The following is a 22,304-nucleotide window of genomic DNA, read 5'->3' as shown; positions in this document are numbered from 1 at the left end:
TTTTCCCCCATGTATGCAATAGAAATTTTGAGATAGCTATTTTGTTCAAATTTATCCAAAGATCATATAGCAATGCCTCCGGGGTTGACAGAGCCCCGGAGAGCCCTATGGGTTGCTAGTTATAAACTGAGGGATATAAAGTTGTTATGGAAGGGGTGGTCGTATAAACCTTGAAGGAGGCTCATTGATTGGACATTGAAAGTTCTAGTTCCCCGTTTTAAGAGTCAAAAGTGATTGTAGGGCAACAGACCCCCCAAGCCCTCTTCCCCAAATGTATTTAATCGAAATTCGGAGATAACTTTTTTGTTTTAAAAAATCCAAAGATTTTGTAACAATGCCTCTGGGGTTGACACAGCCATCCAGAGTCCGGGGGCTAGGATTGTAAGTTTTGTTCCTGAAGTATATTGGGTTTTAATGGAAAGGTTGGCCGTATAGACTTTAGGGGAGGCTCATCAAGGAGGCACACTTGTGCCTCTTTCAAGAGGCGACCCACCACAATGTTAAGCGATTTCCAGACCTAGCGGTCGCAGAGAGACAGCGGTGATCGCATTTTGTAGCCCAAGCTCCAACTAAGAAACGTGCAAAATTTCACCCCCCTCCGATTTTATCTTCATGGGTAAAAGTGGGCCGGAAGTTTCGACCCTCCGACCTCAGCCCCTCTTTAACGTTGTCCGATTCGGCTGAAATTTAGAGGTCAAGCTTTCCTAGGGCTCGGAAGCTTATCCTCGAAATTTCAGCTCAATCCGATCACTCCTTCCCTGTTTTCCGAAAACCAAATATAGCCACTTAATGTTCATTTCTCTTTTTTTTATCAGCCACGCCTACAGGCCACAGATGGCAACGGACCCGGGTGAATGAGGACTCATTCGAAGCGGAATTCGACCTGTTAGGGTCTTTTGGTATTTTCAGACCGAAAAAATTATCCCCCGAATTTACATTTACGAAAAACATCATTTTCCTATAAGAGCCCATGTTAATTTTTCCCACCACAGCCCCCCTTTAACGTTGTCTGATCGGGCTGAAATTTCGAGGATAAGCTTTCCTAGGGCCTGGGAGCTTATCCTCAAAATGTCAGGTCAAGCTTTAGAGGTCAAGCTTTCCTAGGGCTCGGGAGCTTATCAAGTTTTGTGGGGATTTGCTTGCGTCAAAAATAGATTGCAGAGACTAAAATTAAAGTAAAAAGTGTCTCTGTGGTACAGTGGTGGCTCTTCCTGACTATCAGGTGGAAGATCTGGGTTCGATTCCCCATCAGATAAAATTTTTTATATATTGAATTTAAAGTTTAAAAAAGAAACTCAGTTTTTTTTTTAAATCCAATCTATTAAATTCTTTGGCGCAATAGGCGTCTCCAGAAGAATATCACAGTCGGCCTTCAGGCTACAGGTAAATCTCCACTGCTTTGATAACATGTCGTACAACCGCATGCTCGAAGAAAAGTTGAAAAAAGAAAATCTTACTGTGCATTTGATTTGATTATTCAGGAATTAAAAGCCTTAACACAAGCATCTTCAAGAGCGAGAGGTTTGGGAAGCGGCAGCCCCCCAACTTTAACTCCTGACACGATCAGCTAACAGTTACTCAAGCAATAATAAGTAATAAACTGTACAAAAACGTGCAGAAATTATTTGAAAAAAACTACGCTTTCTAAAGAGTTAAAGAGGCTGAGTCACAAGTTCGAACCTTAAAACGCACAGGGATTAGGAGGTGCAGTTGGGGGGTTGCTGACCCCCAAACCTCCGCATCCGTATATAAAAGGGGCTGTGCCCTCCTCAACGCCTCGCTCTTTACGCTAAAGTTTTTATTGTTTAAAAAAAAGAGTTGTGAGAAAGTCAAACTTTAGCGTAAAGAGCGAGGCGTCGAGGAGGGCAAAAACCCTTTTATATACGGAAGTGGGGGTTTGAGGGGCGGCAGCCCCCCAACTGTACCTCCTAATTCCTGTACGTTAGTAGTAACCGCATATGGAATTTGCCAAGGCCCCTGTACCAAACAGGTTTCTGGTAGGTATAATCTGGTTTGACGGGTATAGTCTGGTTTGGTTTTTCAAAGAGAGTGACTATCCCCATGTATATAGGTAAACATTTCTACAGGACATTACACCTTTTCAAAGAGATTCAGAGCTCCCTCACATTCCGGGCCAACCAGATATGTTTCTAGGCCAACCAGACATGGTCTTATACTTTTGAGGACATGTCTTTCACTTGATGAAGGACAAGTTTTTCTGACGCAGTTACCTCTCCGATGTGGTCTGTATAATACACAAGTAACGTTTGAAAAGTATTGTCAATTTAAACAAGTTTTTCTGACACAATGTACAGACTAGATTTCTAGTTCATATATTTTTTTGATAACTTGATAGGTGATTTGAATAAAAGGAATTCAAATATTTTGTCTATGAAATAGAAGCTAACTGAATTTGCGAAAAGGTATTCCATTAGCACAACTCTGATCTGATTGAATTGTCGCCGACAATGAGATTTAATCACTGCTAAGCCTATTATTATTGCGAGAGAGTTACCCAATTTACAGCTTAGTGTTAACTGACAGAGTTCCAAATACGAACATTTTGAAAAGTAGAAAAAAAATCGGACATTATAATCAGAATTATTTGATTAACATTTAAAAAGGGGTAATGAGATATATGATGTGTATAATACACAAGTGATGTTTGATAAGTATGTTCAATTTAAAATAGAATCTATGCAATTTTTCTTTACATGGTGTTCGTTCAATTGAAAGCGAGGATTTCTGTTAAATAAATAATTCTTATATTTTTTACATTCAATTGAAAGCGAGGATTTCTGTTAAATAAATAGTTGTTATACCTTTTAAAATAGCTTTACAGGGTGTGACGGGCTCTGTCGTGTTATTTAGTGTGATTTTTTATTTAAATTGTGTTCGTTCAATTTAAAGCGAGGATTTCTGTTAAATAAATAATTCTTATATTTTTTCCGTTCAATTGAAAACGATGATTTTTGTTAAATAAATAATTATTATACCTTTTAAAATAGATTTACGGGGTTTGAGGGACTCTGTCGTTTTTTTAAGTGTTAAATTTTAGTTTCAAGATGTTAGTTATAGAAGATAGTCTTTCTTTTAAATAAATAATTCTTATATTTTTTACGTTCAATTTAAATCGAGGATTTATGTTAAATAAATAATTGTTATACCTTTTAAAATAGCTTTATGGGGTTTGAGGGGCTCAGTCGTTTTATTCCGTGTTATTTATTCTTTACTTGGTGTTCGTTCAAAAAGTGAGGATTTATGTTAAATAAATAATTCTTATATTTTTTCCGTTAAATTGAAATCGAGGATTTCTGTTAAATAAATAATTGTTTTGCCTTTTAAAATAGCTTTACGGGGTTTGAGGGGCTCTGTCGTTTTATTCCGTGTGATTTTTTCTTTACATGGTGTTCGTTCAAAAAGCGAGGATTTCTGTTAAATAAATAATTATTTTATTTTTTTACTTTAAATTGAAAGCGAGGATTTCTGTTAAATAAATAATTTTTATACCTTTTAAAATAGCTTTACGGGGTTTGAGGGACTCTGTCGTTTTATTCCGTGTGATTTTTTCTTTAAATATTGTTAGTTAAAAAAGCGAGGATTTCTGTTAAATAAATAATTATTATATTTTTTACGTTAAATTTAAAGCGAGGATTTCTGTTAAATAAATAATTGTTATACCTTTTAAAATAGCTTTACGGGGTTTGAGGGATTCTGTCGTTTTATTCTGTGTGATTTTTTCTTTAAATGGTGTTCGTTCAAATGAAAGCGAGGATTTCTGTTAAATAAATAATTCTTATATTTTTTTCGTTCAATTGAAAGCGAGGATTTCTGTTAAATAAATAATTGTTATACCTTTTAAAATAGCTTTACGGGGTTTGAGGGGCTCAGTCTTTTAATTCCGTGTGATTTTTTCTTTACATGATGTTCGTTCAAAAAACGAGGATTTCTTTTAAATAAATAATTCTTATATAATTTCCGATCTAATGAAAAAAAGAACGTCTGTTAAATAAATAATTGTTATAACTATTATATTAACTTTTCGGTGTTTGAGGGACTCTGTTGTGTTATTACGTATAATTTTTTATTTACATAATGTTAGTTCAAAAATCGAGTAATTCTTTTAAAAAAAAAATTATTGTATTTTTTTTCCGTTAAATTTAAATCGAGGATTTATTTTAAATAAATAATTGTTATACCTTTTAAAATAGCTTTACGGGGTTTGAGGGACTCTGTCGTTTTATTCCGGGTGATTTTTTATTTACATGGTGTTCGTTAAAAAATCGAGGATTTCTGTTAAAAAAATAATTCTTATATTTTTTCCGTTAAATTTAAAGCGAGGATTTCTGTTAAATAAATAATTGTTATACCTTTTAAAACAGCTTTATGGGGTTTGAGGGGCTCTGTCGTTTTATTCCGTGTGAGTTTTTCTTCACATGGTGGTCGTTCAAAAAGCGAGGATTTCTGTTAAATAAATAATTCTTATATTTTTTCTGTTCAATTGAAAACGAGGATTTCTGTTAAATAATTAATTGTTATACCTTTTAAAATAGCTTTACGGGGTTTGAGGGGCTCTGTCGTTTTATTCCGTGTGATTTTTTCTTTACATGGTGTTCGTTCAAAAAGCGAGGATTTCTGTTAAATAAATAATTCTTATATTTTTTCCGTTCAATTGAAAGCGAGGATTTCTGTTAAATAAATAATTGTTATACCTTTTTAAATAGCTTTACGGGGTTTGAGGGGCTCTGTTGTTTTATTCCGTTTGATTTTTTCTTTACATGGTGTTCATTCAAAAAGCGAGGATTTCTGTTAAATAAATAATTCTTATATTTTTTCCGTTCAATTGAAATCTAGGATTTCTGTTAAATAAATAATTGTTATACCTTTTAAAAAAGCTTTACGGGGTTTGAGGGACTCTGTCGTTTTATTCCGTGTGATTTTTTCTTTACATGGTGTTCGTTCAATTGAAAGCGAGGATTTATTTTAAATAAATAAATCTTATATTTTTTAAGTTCAATTGAAAGAGAGGATTTCTGTTAAATAAATAATTGTTTTACCTTTTAAAATAGTTTTACGGGGTTTGAGGGACTCTGTCGTTTTATTACGTGTGATTTTTTCTTTACATGGTGTTCGTTCAAAAAGCGAGGATTTGTGTTAAATAAATAATTCTTATATTTTTTACGTTAAATTGAAAGCGAGGATTTCAGTTAAATAAATAATTGTTATACCTTTTAAAACAGATTTACGGGGTTTGAGGGACTCAGTCGTTTTATTCCGTGTGATTTTTTCTTTAAATGGTTTTCGTTAAAAAAGCGAGGATTTATGTTAAAAAAAAAAATATTATATTTTTTACGTTAAAATTAAAAAGAGGATTTATGTTAAAAAAATAATTTTTATAACATTTAAAAGAGATTTGCGGGGTTTGAGGGGCTCTGTCGTTTTATTCCGTGTGATTTTTTATTTAAATAGTGTTAGTTAAAAAAGCGAGGATTTATGTTAAATAAATAATTCTTATATTTTTTACCGTAAATTGAAATCGAGGATTTCTGTTAAATAAATAATTGTTATACCTTTTAAAATAGCTTTACGGGGTTTGAGGGACTCTGTCGTTTTTTTAGGTGTGATTTTTTATTTACAATGTTTTCGTTCAAAAATAGAGGATTTCTGTTAAATAAAAAAATCTTATATATTTTCAGTTCAATTGAAAGAAAGGAGTTATGTTAAATAAATAAATGTTATAACTTTTAACATAGCTTTCCGGGGTTTTAGGGACTCTGTCGTTTTATTCTGTGTGATTTTTTCTTTAAATGGTGTTCGTTCAAATGAAAGCGAGGATTTATGTTAAATAAATAATTCTTATATTTTTTCCGTTCAATTGAAAGCGAGGATTTTTGTTAAATAAATAATTGTTATACCTTTTAAAATAGCTTTACGGGGTTTGAGGGACTCTGTCGTTTTATTCCGGGTGATTTTTTCTTTACATGGTGTTCGTTCAAAAAGCGAGGATTTATGTTAAATAAATAATTCTTATATTTTTTACGTTAAATTTAAAGCGAGGATTTCTGTTAAATAAATAATTGTTATACCTTTTAAAATAGCTTTACGGGGTTGGAGGGGCTCTGTCTTTTTATTCAGTGTGATTTTTTTTTTACATGGTGTTCGTTCAAAAATCGAGGATTTCTTTTAAATAAATAATTCTTATATTTTTTCCGTTCAATTGAAAACGAGGATTTCTGTTAAATAAATAATTGTTATACCATTTAAAATGGCTTTACGGGTTTTGAGGGGCTCTGTCGTTTTATTCTGTGTAATTTTTTCTTTACATGGTGTTCGTTCAAAAAGCGAGGATTTCTGTTAAATAAATAATTCTTATATTTTTTTTTCCGTTCAATTGAAAGCGAGGATTTATTTTAAATAAATAATTGTTATACCTTTTAAAATAGCTTTACGGGGTTTGAGGGGCTCTGTCTTTTTAGTCCGGGTGATTTTTTCTTTACATTGTGTTCGTTCAAAAAGCGAGGACTTCTTTTAAATAAATAATTATTATATTTTTTATGCTCAATTGAAAGCGACGATTTCTGTTAAATAAATAATTGTTATACCTTTTAAAATAGCTTTACGGGGTTTGAGGGGCTCTGTCGTTTTATTCCGTGTGATTTTTTCTTTACATGGTGTTCGTTCAAAAAGCGAGGATTTCTGTTAAATAAATAATTCTTATATTTTTTCCGTTCAATTGAAAGCGAGGATTTCTGTTAAATAAATAATTGTTATACCGTTTAAAATAGCTTTACGGGGTTTGAGGGACTCTGTTGTTTTATTCCATGTGATTTTTTCTTTACATTGTGTTCGTTCAAAAAGCCAGGAGTTCTGTTAAATAAATAATTGTTATACCTTTTAAATTTGCTTTACGGGGTTTGAAATAGATACCGAGAGTTCAATGAATCTTACCCGCAATGACTTCCAAGGGTTTTTTGAATCCTCTCCACAATGAATTCAGATGGTTTAAGGGAACATCTCCCATAGCCATAACTCCATTCAACCTTGAACAAAGGTATAAAAGTTTGATGAAGTATTTTTCTACTTAACAACTACATTAATAACTTCCAAGATGATAGGACTGTATGACACAGAATTTATCAGTTTGAAAAAATCATCTTGTGGTGTTATATTCGAATGTGCATTTTTATCATTGTCTATGGAACTCGAAGAAATTGACTGTTATCATTGGCTAGTGAACTATAACATGTTTGAGTATGATAAAAGCTTGTGGAGCACTACATTATGTCATATAAACAGACTGGGATTATACGATAGAGTGATTACACCACTTAATAATGCTGGTCAGGAACTGAGAAATGTTCAGGAGGAAGTCAGTGAAATTTGCAGCTTTTTCGGGGTTGAAGCGCTCTACGTAAAGGGCAATGTACCTACAGATAAAGTTTTAATTCAAAAGTGTGACCCTAGTATTCCACTTTTCAATCTAGAAGAGTTTAAGTATCATGAATTTGAGGTGGGTTATCACCGTCTTGAATACGAGGTTAGGTTCTTCGAACAGTGGATATATAAGACTATAAATGATTGTGATTAATCCACACCAAATGGTAAATAATATTTTATATCATCTGACCATCGTTGGTGGATTTTTAAGCTTTAAATCTATTCACTATTTTTATTTAGACATTTGTTGTTGTTTTTTTTTTCTCAAAAAAAAAATACTTTAATAAGTTTAATAAATAAATATATTTAATCTTAATCCGTCTTTATTATTTAAAATAGTTCTATTATAATCAATTAAAAAACTCTTCACTGAAGTCACCTCTTGGATACACAATGCAGAAACTTCATTTAAGAAACTATGAAAAAATTGTAAGTAAGTAAGTAACAAATCCTTTCTTGAAGTCACCTCTTGGATACACAATACAGAAATTTTCATTAAAGAAATTATGAAAAAATTGTAAGTAAGTAGCAAATTCTTTCTTGAATTCACCTGCTGGATAAACAAAGACATTTCGTTCAAGAAATTATGACAAAATTCTAAGTAAGTAACAAACTCCTTATTGTTTACATGACTAAGATACACTATGTAGAAATTTAATTCAAGAAATTATGAAAAAATTCTCAGTAAGTATCAATTTCTTTCTTGAACTCAACTCGTGGATACACAATACTGAAATTTCGTTCAGGAAATTATGAAAATATATGTAAGTAAGTAACAAACTCTTTATTGACTTCACATCTTGAATATCCAGCACCGATACTTCATTCAAGAAATTGTGAAAAAAATCACAAGTAGGTAGCTTTTTTTTCTCTTTATCACAAAGAATTTTCACTTAGGTAAATTATGTAGAAATTTAATTCAAGAAATTATTAAAAAATTCTCAGTAAGTAACAATTTCTTTCTTGAAGTCAACTCTTGGATACGCAATACGGAAATTTCATTCAAGAAATTATGAAAATATTTGTAAGTAAGTGTAACAAACTCTTTATTGATTTCACCTCTTGAATATACAGTACAGATACTTCACTCAAGGAACTGTGAAAAAATCGCAATTAAGTAACTTTTTTTTCTCTGTATGCCAAACTTTTATCACTTAGCTGCATGATGTATGGATTTCACTCAGGAAGTTGATGAAATAATCTCAACAAGAAACAATATTTTTCCTGAATTCAACACTTGGATACACAATTTCATTCAAGAAATTATGAAAAATTGTAACTAAGTAGCAAATTCTTTCTTGAATTCACATGTTGGATTAACAAAATCATTAACAAACATAAATCATACTCTATCATAGAATCCCAGTCTGTTTATATGACGTAATGTAGTACTCCACAAGCTTTTATCATACTCAAACATGTTATAGTTCACTAGCCAATGATAACAGTCAATTTCTTCGAGTTCCATAGACAATAATAAAAATGCACATTCAAATATAACACCACGAGATGATTTTTTCAAACTGATAAATTCTGTGTCATACAGTCCTATCATCTTGGTAGTTATTAATGTAGTTGTTAAGTAGAAAAATACTTCATCAAACTTTTATACCTTCGCTCAAGGTTGAATGGAGTTATGGCTAGGGGGATGAGCCCTAAAACCATCTGAATTCATTGTGAGGAGGAGTCATAAAACCCTTGGAAGTCATTGCGGGGAAGAGTCATTGAACTCTCGGTATCTATTTCAAACCCCGTAAAGCTATTTTAAAAGTTATAACAATTATTTATTTAACAGAAATCCTCGCTTTTTGAACGACCACTATGTAAAGAAAAAATAACACGGAATAAAAATACAGAGTCCCTCAAACCCCGTAAAGCTATTTTAAAAGGTATAACAATTATTTATTTAACGGAAATCCTTGCTTTTTTAACGAACACTATTTAAAGAAACTATCGGATTGAATAAAACCACTGAGTCCCTGAAAGCCCAAAAAGATATTTAAATATGTATAATAATTATTTATTTAACATAATTCCTTTCTTTTTGAACGAACTCCAAGTAAAGAAAAAATCACACGCAATAAAACAACAGAGTCCATCAAACCCCGTAAAGCTATTTTAAAAGGTATAACAATTTTTTATTTAACAGAAATCCTCGCTTTCAATTGAACGTAAAAAATATAATAATTATTTATTTAACAGAAATCCTCTCTTTTTTAACGAATACCTTGTAAAGAAAAAATCACACTTAATAAAACGACAGAGCCCCTCAAATCCCGTAAAGCTATTTTAAATGTTATAAAAATTATTTATAAAAATTAAATAAACTCTTCATTGATACATGAAAAATTATAATAATTATTTATTTAAAATATAGCTTCGATTTTTTAACGACAACCTTGTAAATAAAAAATCGCCCAGAATAACACAACAGAGTCCCTCAATCCCTGTAAAGATATTTTAAAAGCTATTACAATTATTTATTTTACAGAACTCCTCGCTTTCAATTGAACGAAAAAATATAATAATTATTTATTTAACAGAAATTCTCGCTTTTTGAACGAACACTATGTAAAGAAAAAATCACACGGAATAAAACGACAGAGTCCCTCAAACCCCGTAAAGCTATTTTAAAAGGTATAACAAATATTTATTTAAAAGAAATCCTTGCTTTCAAATTAACTGAAAAAATAAAATAATTATTTATTTAAAATAAATCATCGCTTTAAATTGAACTAACACCATGTAAAGAAAAAATCACACGTAATAACACGACAGAATCCCTCAAACCCCGTAAAGCTATTTTAAAAGGTATAACATTTATTTATTGAACAGAAATCCTCGCTTTAAATTGAACTTAAAAAATATAAGAATTATTTATTTAACATAAATCCTCGGTTTTTGAACTAACCCCATGTAAATAAAAAATCACACGGAATAAAACGACAGAGCCCCTCAAACCCCGTAAAGGTATTTTAAAAGGTATAACAATTATTTATTTAACAAATATTCTCGTTTTAAATTGGACGGAAAAAATTTAAGAATGATTTATTTAACAGAAATCCTCGCTTTTTGAATAAAAAATATGAAAAGAAAATATAAAATGGAATGAAAGTACAGTGTCACTCTATAACGTACAAGATCCTTTAAAGGTATAGCAATTATTTATTAAACAGAAATCATCGCTTTTTGAACTAACACCATGTAAAGAAAAAATCACACGGAATAAAACGACAGAGCCCCTCAAACCCCGTAAAGCTATTTTAAAAGGTATAACAATTATTTATTTAACAGAAATCCTCGTTTTCAATTGAACGGAAAAAATAAAAGAATTATTTATTTAACAGAAATCCTCGCTTTTTGAACGAACACCATTTAAATAAAAAATCACACGGAATAAAACGACAGAGCCCCTCAAACCCCGTAAAGCTATTTTAAAAGGTATAACAATTATTTATTTAACAGAAATCCTCGTTTTCAATTGAACGGAAAAAAATATAATAATTATTTATTTAACAGAAATCCTCGCTTTTTGAACGAACACCATGTCAAGAAAAAATCACACGGAATAAAACGACAGAGCCCCTCAAACCCCGTAAAGCTATTTTAAAAGGTATAAAAATTATTTATTTAACATAAATCTTCGTTTTCATTTTACCGGAAAAAATATAAGAATTATTTATTTAACAGAAATCCTCGCTTTTTGAACGAACACCATGTAAAGAAAAAATCACACGGAATAAAACGACAGAGCCCCTCAAACCCCGTAAAGCCGTTTTAAAAGGTATAACAATTATTTATTTAACAGAAATCCTCGTTTTCAATTGAACGGAAAAAATATAAGAATTATTTATTTAACAGAAATCCTCGCTTTTTGAACTAACACCATTTAAAGAAAAAATCACACTTAATAAAACGACAGATCCCCTCAAACCCCGTAAATATATTTTAAACTTTCTAAAATTTTCTAACTTTAAATAATTTATCTATTTAATTTTTTCGTAAATATTATAATATTTTTTTTTTTAAATGAAATACTTGACTTTTTAACTAACACATTGTAAAGAAAAAATCACACGGAATAAAACGACAGAGCCCCTCAAACCCCGTAAAGCTATTTTAAAAGGTGTAACAATTATTTATTTAACTGAAATCCTCGCTTTCAATTGAACGGAAAAAATATAAGAATTATTTATTTAACATAAATCCTCGCTTTTTGAACTAACACCATTTAAAGAAAAAATCACACGGAAAAAAACGACAGAGTCCCTCAAACCCCGTAAAGCTATTTTAAAAGGTATAACAAATATTTATTTAACAGAAATCCTCGCTTTCAATTGAACGGAAAAAATATACGAATTATTTATTTAACAGAAATACTCGCTTTCAATTGAACGAACACCATGTAAAAAAAATCACACGGAATAAAACGACAGAATCCCTCAAACCCCGTAAAGCTATTTTAAAGGGTATAACAATTATTTATTTAACAGAAATCCTCGCTTTCAATTGAACGGAAAAAAAATATAAGAATTATTTATTTAACAGAAATCCTCGCTTTTTGAACGAACACCATGTAAAGAAAAAATCACACGGAATAAAACGACAGAGCCCCTCAAACCCCGTAAAGCTATTTTAAAAGGTATAACAATTATTTATTTAACAGAAATCCTCGTTTTCAATTTAACGTAAAAAATATAATACTTTTTTTTTTAACAGAATTACTCTCTTTTTGAACGAACACCTTTTAAATAAAAAATCACACGGAATAAAACGACAGAGCCCCTCAAACCCCGTAAAGCTATTTTAAAAGGTATAACAATTATTTATTTAACAGAAATCCTCGTTTTCAATTGAGCGGAAAAAATATAAGAATTATTTATTTAACAGAACTCCTCTCTTTTTGAACGAACACACTTTAAGGAAAAAATCCCCCGTAATAACACGACAGAGACCATCAAACACCGTAAAGCTATTTTAAAAGGTATAAAAATTATTTATTTAACAGAAATCTTCGCGTTCAATGGAACGGAAAAAATATAAGAATTATTTATTTAACAGAAATCCTCGCTTTCAATTAAACTAACGCCATGTAAATAAAAAATCACACGGAATAAAACGACAGAGTCCCTCAAACCCCGTAAAGCTATAATAAAAGGTATAACAATTATTTATTTAACAGAAATCCTCGCTTTCAATTGAACGGAAAAAATATAAGAATTATTTATTTAACAGAAATCCTCGCTTTCAATTGAACGAACACCATGTAAAGAAAAAATGCATAGATCCTATTTTAAATTGACAATACTTATTAAACATCACTTGTGTATTATATAGATCATATATCTCATTACCCCTTTTTAAATGTCAATCAAACAATTCTGATTATAACGTCCAATTTTTTTTCTACTTTTCAAAATCTTCGTATTTGGAACTCTGTCAGTTAACACTAAGCTGTAAATTGGGTAACTCTCTCGCAATAATAATAGGCTTAGCAGTGATTAAATCTCAATGTCGGCGACAATTCAATCAGATCAGAGTTGTGCTAATTGAATACCTTTTCGCAAATTGAGTTAGCTTCTATTTCATAGACAAAATATTTGAATTCCTTTTATTCAAATCACCTATCAAGTTATCAAAAAAATATATGAACTAGAAATCTAGTCTGTAAACTGTGTCAGAAAAACTTGTTTAAATTGACAATACTTTTCAAACGTTACTTGTGTATTATACAGACCACATTGGAGAGGTAACTGCGTCAGAAAAACTTGTCCTTCATCAAGTGAAAGACAAGTCCTGCAAAGTATAAGACCATGTCTGGTTGGCCTAGAAACATATCTGGTTGGCCCGGAATGTGAGGGAGCTCTGAATCTCTTTGAAAAGGTGTAATGCCCTATAGAAATGTTTACCTATATGCATGGGGATAGTCACTCTCTTTGAAAAACCAAACCAGACTATACCCATCAAACCAGATTATACCTACCAGAAACCTGTTTGGTACAGGGGCCTTGGCAAATTCCATATGTGGTTACTACTTACGTTTTAAGGTTCGAACTTGTGACTCAGCCTCTTTAACTCTTTAGAAAACGTGGTTTTTTTCAAATAATTTTATTGTAAATGGGAAGTTCTATTTCCCTTCCGAAGAGTCAAACGTGATCAGAGAGTAACTAGGTTCCCCCACGTCTTCTTTTTTCCCAAATGCATCTGATCGAACTTTTGTGATAGCTATTTCGCTCAAAATAGTCAAAAGATTGTATAAAATGCCTTCGGGTTTAGCACAATCCCCCGGAGACGGGGGACAGGGGACATAAGTCATGTCCCAGGGGCATATAAGGTTTTATGGAAGGGGCTGTCGTATACACTTTGGAGGAGGCTCATTTGATTGGAAATTAAAAGTTATAGTTCACTTTTTAAGAGTTTCAAGTTGTCGGAGGGGTACTAGCCCTTCCCCTTGTTCTCTTTTCCCAAATGCTTCCGATCAAAATTTTGAGATAGCTGTTTTGTTCAAAATAGTCCAAAAATCATATACAAATGTCTCCAGGGTTGACACAACCCCCTGATTCAGGGGGGAAGGGTTGTAAGCTATGCCTCTGGGCATATATGGCTTTTATGAAAGGGACGGTCGTATTCATTTGGAGAAGGCTCATTTAATTGGATGTTGAAAGTTCTAGTTCTGTTTTTAGAGTCAAAAGTGATCAAAGCAAAGCAGGTTTTTTCCTGATAATTAATTTTGAAGAAAGAAATATTCCTTGGTATGAAATTATAAATTAATTTGGTATAATGTTTCGGCAATTAAATTGGGAACCCGGAATATAATAAAAAATTAACTTTCGTTTTTCCTTAAGTCCAGCTATAAAGTGATAGCTATAAAGTTCAAAATGAAACAAAGTTTTCAATTATTGTGTTTGTTCTCAAATTCGGTGTTAATCTTGTTCATTGGTTATTCATCCATGCCTTCCGAAGAATTTGTTGTAGGTCAATATTCTAAATCCTTTTTTAAGTCATTGATTTTAGTTACATCTATTTTATCAGATGATCATTTATTTTTTCACCAAAATTTTGGAATAGCCATATTATGCAAAATAGTCTACAACTCAAGTAACTATGCCTCCGGGGATGACAAAGCCCCAGGGTCAAGTGCTATACAATTTAAAAGTAGCGTATTGTTTATATTGAATATGTTATATCAATTATATTTATTATATGTATATTATATATATATATATATATATATATATATATATATATATATATATATATATATATATATATATATATATATATATATATATATATATATATATATATATATATATATATATATATATATATATATATATATATATATATATATATATATATATATATATATATATATATATATATATATATATATATATATATATATATATATATATATATATATATATATATATATATATATATATATATATATATATATATATATATATATATATATATATATATATATATATATATATATATATATATATATATATATATATATATATATATATATATATATATATATATATATATATATATATATATATATATATATATATATATATATATATATATATATATATATATATATATATATATATATATATATATATATATATATATATATATATATATATATATATATATATATATATATATATATATATATATATATATATATAAATATGCCGAAGAAAAGTAGAGCCATATTAAGCTTAAGACCAGATAAAATAAGTTCCTATGATAATACACTTCAACAGTTTTAAGTTGACTAATAGATTATAATCGTGTATCTAAATTCTTAAGTGTGGTAAAGTAGAATGGTTATGAGTATTATGACCACAAGGTGTGGCGAGGTGACACATTTTTCTCACTCCAATTTAATGAAGTGATCTGATAGGTGTGAGATTAATGACCTTGATTACGGTCCTAATGACCACGGGTAGCGTACTAAGTATGAGTAGTAGAAACTAAGTATAATGAGGCGTTTTCCTTCTGAGTTTATGTGAGAAAACAGATATTATTGATTACTTTAAATTGACTGGAGAATAATTGTACAAAATACTTGCTTTAGGCAACACGGACAGGGAAGAGTGTCCCAGCAGGTTTAAAGATGCAATACACAATTTAAATGTATAATAAATACGGGCACTCACAGCACCTCAAAACAATCCGAATCTGGCAATTACCGCAACTCAAAAGCATCTCAGAGTAAAAAAAAAAAAGCAAAAGTCAGAGGCAGTTGTTGTTTATATTTGATTATGCTCTCTTGGGACACTATTACCTATAGCGTGTTGCCCAAAACAAGTATTTTGTACCAATGTTTTTCCAGTCCCTGGGGAAAGGGCTGTGAGTTATGCAACTTGTCTATTGTTAGTTTGATATTTTGTTGAATTTGATACTTGGATTTATTCGTTTACAAGACAAGGACTGTAGTTATTCAAGTCGCTTATTGTTCCTTTGATACTTTGTTTACTTAGATACTTTCTTTACTTCGTTACTTTGATACTAGTTATGATCATCGATGAAACTTAGATGTTAAAAAAAAATGATTTTGAAATAGGGAATTGCAACAAACTTTAAACTTTTACAATCTAAAAGGAACAGAAATTAATTTAAAAAAAAACTTTCCAAGAAAGCAGTTTTTCTAAGAAGAATAAAGCGGATATCAATCTTAAGATCAGTAGAAAAAAAACATAATTATTAAAAATTAAAGCGACAACAAATTACTGTTATAAAATAAATGATACCCAAAACGAACAGAAATTAAATGAACAGACATAGCAAACAAACTTAGAACAGTTACTAATATAAATGAACAAATAAATCATAAATCAAGTAAAACTTAGATTGAATATGCAAATGAAGCGTAAAACGAGCAAAAATCATTACAAACAAGAGCTTGGCTACTGCCCACTTCCCAAACTCTAAAAGTATAAAGTCTACTGCGTCATTGGTGCTTAAACAGTCTTGGAAAGAACTAATAAAATTAAACTCAATATTTGATATATATATATATATAATGATATTAATTGCTGAAAGCTTACCATTTCAAGATTTTATTTCAGTGTCAATTGCGCAGTAGGGTTTATACTTTTATTGTTAGGGAAGTGAGCAGTTGCCAAAATCTTGTTAGTAGTGAAAACAATATGGGTCCCAGACAGTCTTGGAAAGAACTAATAAAATTAAACTTAATATTTTATAGATAGATATAATAATTGCTGAAAGCTCCCCAGTTCAAAGGTTTTTTTTTTCACCGTAATATTATTTTATTTTCAATGTTGTAATAAATACAAAAAAATATTCGTAAAATAAGACGTTTTCAGTAAAGCACCATAGACACAGTAGGATTTATACTTTTCCAGATAGGGAAGGGGGCAGTAGCTAAACTCTTGTTTGTAGTGATATTATTTTTGCTTTAAGCTTGCTTTGCACATTCAATTTATGTTTTGCTCGTTTCAAGATTTTTTTATTTATATTATTATCTGCTGTATGTTTATTTGCTATGGATGTTTATTTGATTTCAGTTACCTTTTGGGTTTCATCTATTCTTTAAAAGTATTTCTGGTCGTTTTGAGTTTCAATTATATATAGGTTTTCATTTCAGCTGATCTTAGGCATTATTTGACCTTTACTTTTTATTGAAAAAATTCTTTTTCACATAGTTGTTTTTAATTAATACTGACTAAACTCTCAAATTTTGCTTATAACTGTTTTATTACCTTTAATGTAGTTTTTTTTTTCTCTTACTATAGAGATAATGGATTCTACTGTGGGCAATTCTGATGGTGTAATTCAACCAGAACTCTCCAGAACTAGAGCGTTTTCTGGATCAAGCCACTTAAATACGCATCAAAGATTACATTTCGGTGAGAAACTGTTTAAGTGTAATGTATATAAGAAAAGCTTTTCTCGATTGGAGGCTTTGTATAGGCATGAAAAAGTGCATACCAGTGAGAAACCGTTTACATGTGTTTATGCAAGAAATGCTTTTCTGAATCAAGCAGTTTGATTAGGCATCGAAGGGTACATACTGTTGAGAAGCCGTTTAAATGTGATGAATGCGAGAAATGCTTTTCTGCATCAAGCTACTTGAATACACATCAAAGAGTACATACCGGTGAGAAGCCATTTAAATGTCTTATATGTAAGAAATGCTTTTCTGAATCAAGTAGTTTGACTAAGCATCAAAGAGTGCATACTGGCAAAAAACCGTTCAAATGTAATGTATGCACGAAGAGCTTTTCTATATGGGGCAATTTCAATAGGCATCAAAAAGTCCATACAGGTGAGAAACCGTTCAAATGTGAGGCGTGTAAGAAATGCTTCTCTCTATTGAACAACTTGAATGTGCATCAAAGAGTACATACTGGTGAGAAACCGTTCAAGTGCAATTTATGTCAGAAATACTTTAGTGTATCAAGTACTTTGGTTGCTCATCAAAGAGTACACACCGGGGAGAAACCGTTTAAATGTAATATATGTAAGAAGTGTTTTTCTCTATCTTCCACTTTGATTACGCATCAAAGAGTACATACTGGTGAGAAACCGTTCAAGTGTAATATATGTCAGCAAAGATTCTCTCGACTGGGCCATTTGAAAAGCCATCAAAAAGTGCACACCGGTGAGAAAGTGTACACCGGTGAGAAACCGTTTAAATGCGAGTTATGTAACAAATGTTTTTCTTTATCAAGCCACTTAAATGTGCATCGAAGGGTACATACTCGTGAGAAACCGTTTAACTGTAATATATGTAAGCAAAGCTTCTCTCAATTGGCCCATTTGAATAGTCATCAAAAAGTACATACGGGTGAGAAACCGTTCAAATGTAATGTATGTAAGAAAAGCTTTTCTCGATTGGAAAATTTAAATAGGCATCAAAGAGTTCATACCGGTGAGAAACCGTTTAAATGTGAGGAATGCAAGAAATGCTTTTCTACATCGAGCAACTTGAATGCGCACCGAATACTACATACTGGTGAAAAATCATTTAAGTGTGATGTATGTAGGAAATGCTTTGGCGCATCAAGTTCTTTGATTAAGCATCAAAGAGTGCATTCTGGCGAGAAAAAAAAATCGAAATAATGTTTTATATGAACAGAAGAATACAAAGTATTTAAATCGAACTTTCTAATTGAAATTCTGTCATTGATGAAATTAAAATTAAATATAATAAAAAAAATTTCCTGAAAGAGAAGCAAACGGCTAACATTTTACAGGAGGTAGAGATGAATATTGAACTATTTGATGTATTTAATGTAGTTTTGCTGTTGCAAACTAATTATTCTTCTTTTCATGAATTAATGAATGAAGAAATGTAAATGGGTTGGTTTGTCTTATTTGCTTTTGATTAGTGGGTTATTAGTTGATTGTCTATATTTGTTATTGTGTATTTTGAGTGATTATCATGCTAGTTTATTTTTATATGTGTCATCTTCAACATAATAATTACCTTTGAAGTACTTTTAAGCAGTTAATCGTTATTTGGAATATTTCTCTTGCAAATTTATAAGTACCTATTGTCAAGTATATAGAAGCGAATTCGAAAAAAAATAATCTTTTTCAAAAGACGAACAAAGGTCAAAAATTTATTCAAAAAGCTTTAGTTTGAAGAAACTGGATGCTATTAGAAAAACATACAACTTAAAACAAAAATTCCTTTAAAAAGCAAGAACCAGGTAAGGATGAGCAACGGAATTTTTTAGTTAAAAACGATAAAAACCAAAATTTGTATTCTGATAGCTTCAGGTAAATACTATTGACTACAGTTGTTATACATTATTATTGACAAAAAAATTAAGTTAGAAATAAATCTATAAAAATAATTAAGAAACCAAAATGAGCAGGCTTTCAGCAAGTCAGAGGTAACGCTATAACGATGCTTATAGTAAAGACCATAAGTCTCCAATGTTTTATTATTATTAATTTTTTTCCAGAGGCACTTCATATGGAAGGGATGGTTGTATAAAATTTAGAGGGTGCTCATTTGATTAGAAATTGGAATTTCTAGTGCCTTTTTTAAAGAGTCAAAAGTGACCGGAGGGCAACTAGCCCCCCACCACGCCTTTTTTCTGAGGTGCATCCGGTCAAAATTTCGGGATAGCCATTTTGTTAAAAGCAGTTCAAAATTCAGATAACAAACATTTCAGGGTCGATACAGCCTCCGGGGCCTGGGGGCTTGCGTTGTAAATTTAGCCCTGGGGACATACATGGTTCTTGCGTAAGAAATTCTCGTATAAACTTAAGAGGGGGCTTCTTTGATTGGAAATTGAAAGGTCTAGTTCACTTTATAAGAATTACAGAGATTGTAGAGCATGAGGCCGAGGACGATTAAAGCCTTTTAAGTGCGACTTTTTTTTAATTGTGACTACATATTTTTCTTCTTACTTTTCAATTTGTATGATTTGCCTGACCTGAAGAATAATGACACAATGTTTTTTTTTTAAATAATTATTGCATGTTATACAAGTTTTCTTTTTCTTGGCAGCCCTAACCTAATTTGAGCTGCACTTTTAGTTTACAAATTTTTACAACTAAACCGGTAGCCGATTACGTTATTTGCGTTTTGAAATGACATAGACTGCATTGGTTTTTGATTCGCTTGAATACCAACAAGAGAGAATCCAGAGAAAATCAGTTTAAAAAATCCTAAATTAATTGCTTTAAAATTGCCAGAAATCTTTGTAAGCACCTTATCCCTTATTTAAAGACCAGCCCAATTAGTGTTTTAAAAGTGGCAAATTTCCTCTTAAAAATTTAAAATTGAAGGGTTTAGATTTTAAACCTAAAAACGGAAACTGGAGGACAAATTTCAAAAGCTGTCACTTCCAAACACACCTCAGATTCTAAGCACTCCATCTCCTGAATTGCTTCGTGAATATGAGTTGTAGCTGTTTTTCTTCGTTAATTGTTTTTTAATATTTCAATATATCTGAATTTTATGACCTGAAGACCACTGATAAATTTAAAGCCGGGCTTCGCCAGAAGGATTTCCAGAATCTAAGATTCCATACTATTGTTTGACGTCTTGGATATACCGCATCTGGAATATGAAGCCTATCCAGTAGTATATCCAAATAATAAAAAAAAAGGATTTTTGAACTTAAATGTTTCCGGAATTTTCAATCATACTATGAAAACGAAAGAAAAGAGGAAAAGAGAAAAAAAAGAAGAAAAATGGAAAAAAGATTGTGAAAATCTATTGATTATCCTCCTATAGGAAAATCGATGCTTGATGGTGCCCGTGCGGCGATAGCCGCACGCGCAAAGAATTTTTTTTTAGCATTTAGTAAAAACAGATGCGATTTAGTAAATTTTTCCTCTCAGATTTAGTAAATTCTTCCAGGTCAGGGTGGCAACCCTGGCCCTAGCCTAACCATCGGAGGACTCTAGCAAGTAATTCAACCGGGGCCCAAGCATTGTTCATGTAACTTGTAGCATGCTGATTTTATTCGTGGAACTTGTTGCATGCGTATTTTTTCTCTTCGTGAAGTTTTTTCCCCTTATGAAACTGATTTTCTTCTCGGAACTTCTTGTGTACTAATTAATGATCGTGAAACTTGTTACATGTTGATTTTTTTCTTAGTAAAACTCGTACATTGATTTTCCTCCTCGCGAATCTGATTCTGTTCATGGAACTGGTTGCGCGCTGAATTTTGTTTGTGAAACTTGTTGCGTCCTGATTTTTTTTTCATGAAACTTGTCTGACCCCTGGACTATCTTTATTGGCTTTTTCTACTCCTGGGCCCCTAACATAGCCATCGGAGGACCCTAGCAACCAATTCAACTGGGGCCCAAGTATCTAATTCAACTGTGCCCCTAGCGATGAATTCCAACGCGGGGTCCTAACCTAACCACCGGAGGACCCTAGTAACCAGTTCAACCGGGAGCAAAGCTTCCTATTCAACCGGCCCCCTAGCAAGTAATTCCAACATGGCCCCCTACCCACCGGAGTACCCTAGCAGCCATTTCAACCAGGACCAAGTATCCAATTCAATTGGGGCCCTAGCGAGCATTTTCAACGAGGCCCCCTCCCCTAACCTAACCACCGGAGGATCCTAGCAACCAATTCAACCGGGGCCCAAGCATCCAATTCAACTGGGGCCCCCTAGCGAGCAATTCCAACGGAGGGTCCTGATCTAACCATCGGGGGACCTAGCAGCCAATTCAAGCCGGTCCCAAGCATCCAATTCAACCGGGGCCCCTAGAGAACATTTCCAACGAAGCTCCTCTAGCCTAACCGCCGGAGGACCCAAGCAACCAATTCAACTGGGACCCAAACATCCAATTCAACCAGGCTACCCTAGCGAGCAATTCCAATGAAAGGTCCTAACCACCAGGAGGGCCTATCAGCCAATTTAAACGGGATCCACGCATCCAATTCAACAGGAGCCCCTAGCGAGCATTTCTAGCGTGGCTCCCCTAACCACCGGAGGACCCAAGCCACCATTTCAACCATAACTCAAGTATCCAATTCAACCGGGGCCCCCTTAGCGAGCAATTCCAATGGAGGGGGTCCTAACCATCGGAGGACCCTATCAAGCAATTCAACCGAGGCCCAAACATTATTCATGGAACTTGTAGCATGCTGATTTTATTCGTGGAACTTGTCACATGCTAATGTTTTGTTCATGAAACTTTCGGCTTACTGATTTTTTTTATTCGTGTAACTTCTTCTCGTCCTGAAACGGATTTTCTTCACGGAACTGCTTGGGTGCTGATTTATGTTCGTGGAACTTGTTGCATGCTGATTTTCTTTTTGTGAAACTTGTTACATGCTGATTTTTCTCTCCGTAAAACTTGTACACTGATTTTTCTCCTCGCGAATCTGATTTTGTTCA

General features: G+C 32.0%; 3 protein-coding genes across 3 annotated transcripts in view; all 3 read left to right on the top strand.

Moving 5' to 3' along the window:
• The window catches only part of LOC148950049 (uncharacterized), a 57,501-nt gene extending 40,025 nt beyond the window's left edge, over window positions 1–17,476 (top strand). The window contains exon 6 of the mRNA XM_089091430.1: window positions 17,220–17,476. Coding sequence (XP_088947556.1) covers window positions 17,220–17,476 — 257 coding nt within the window. The remainder of the gene's footprint in view (window positions 1–17,219) is intronic.
• The window catches only part of LOC148950047 (uncharacterized), a 505,353-nt gene that overhangs the window by 404,166 nt on the left and 78,883 nt on the right, over window positions 1–22,304 (top strand). The gene's annotated exons all lie outside the window — the stretch shown is intronic.
• Window positions 17,434–20,503, top strand: LOC148950048 (uncharacterized). The gene has a single exon (XM_089091428.1). It carries the CDS (start codon window positions 17,434–17,436, stop codon window positions 18,547–18,549), a length of 1,116 nt encoding a protein of 371 aa, XP_088947554.1. The 3' UTR covers window positions 18,550–20,503.

This window comes from Artemia sp. Qi Xiang Cuo, chromosome 7, assembly GCF_049724085.1.
Source record: "Artemia sp. Qi Xiang Cuo chromosome 7, ASM4972408v1, whole genome shotgun sequence".
In the NCBI taxonomy this organism is placed as follows: domain Eukaryota; kingdom Metazoa; phylum Arthropoda; class Branchiopoda; order Anostraca; family Artemiidae; genus Artemia; species Artemia sp. Qi Xiang Cuo.
Note: the sequence above shows the minus strand (reverse complement) of the source record. Positions and strands in the feature narration are given on the sequence as shown.

Excerpts from the sequence above, each read along its gene's own strand:
- LOC148950048 (XM_089091428.1), top strand. The coding sequence starts at position 17,434 with ATGTGTTTATGCAAGAAATGCTTTTCTGAATCAAGCAGTTTGATTAGG.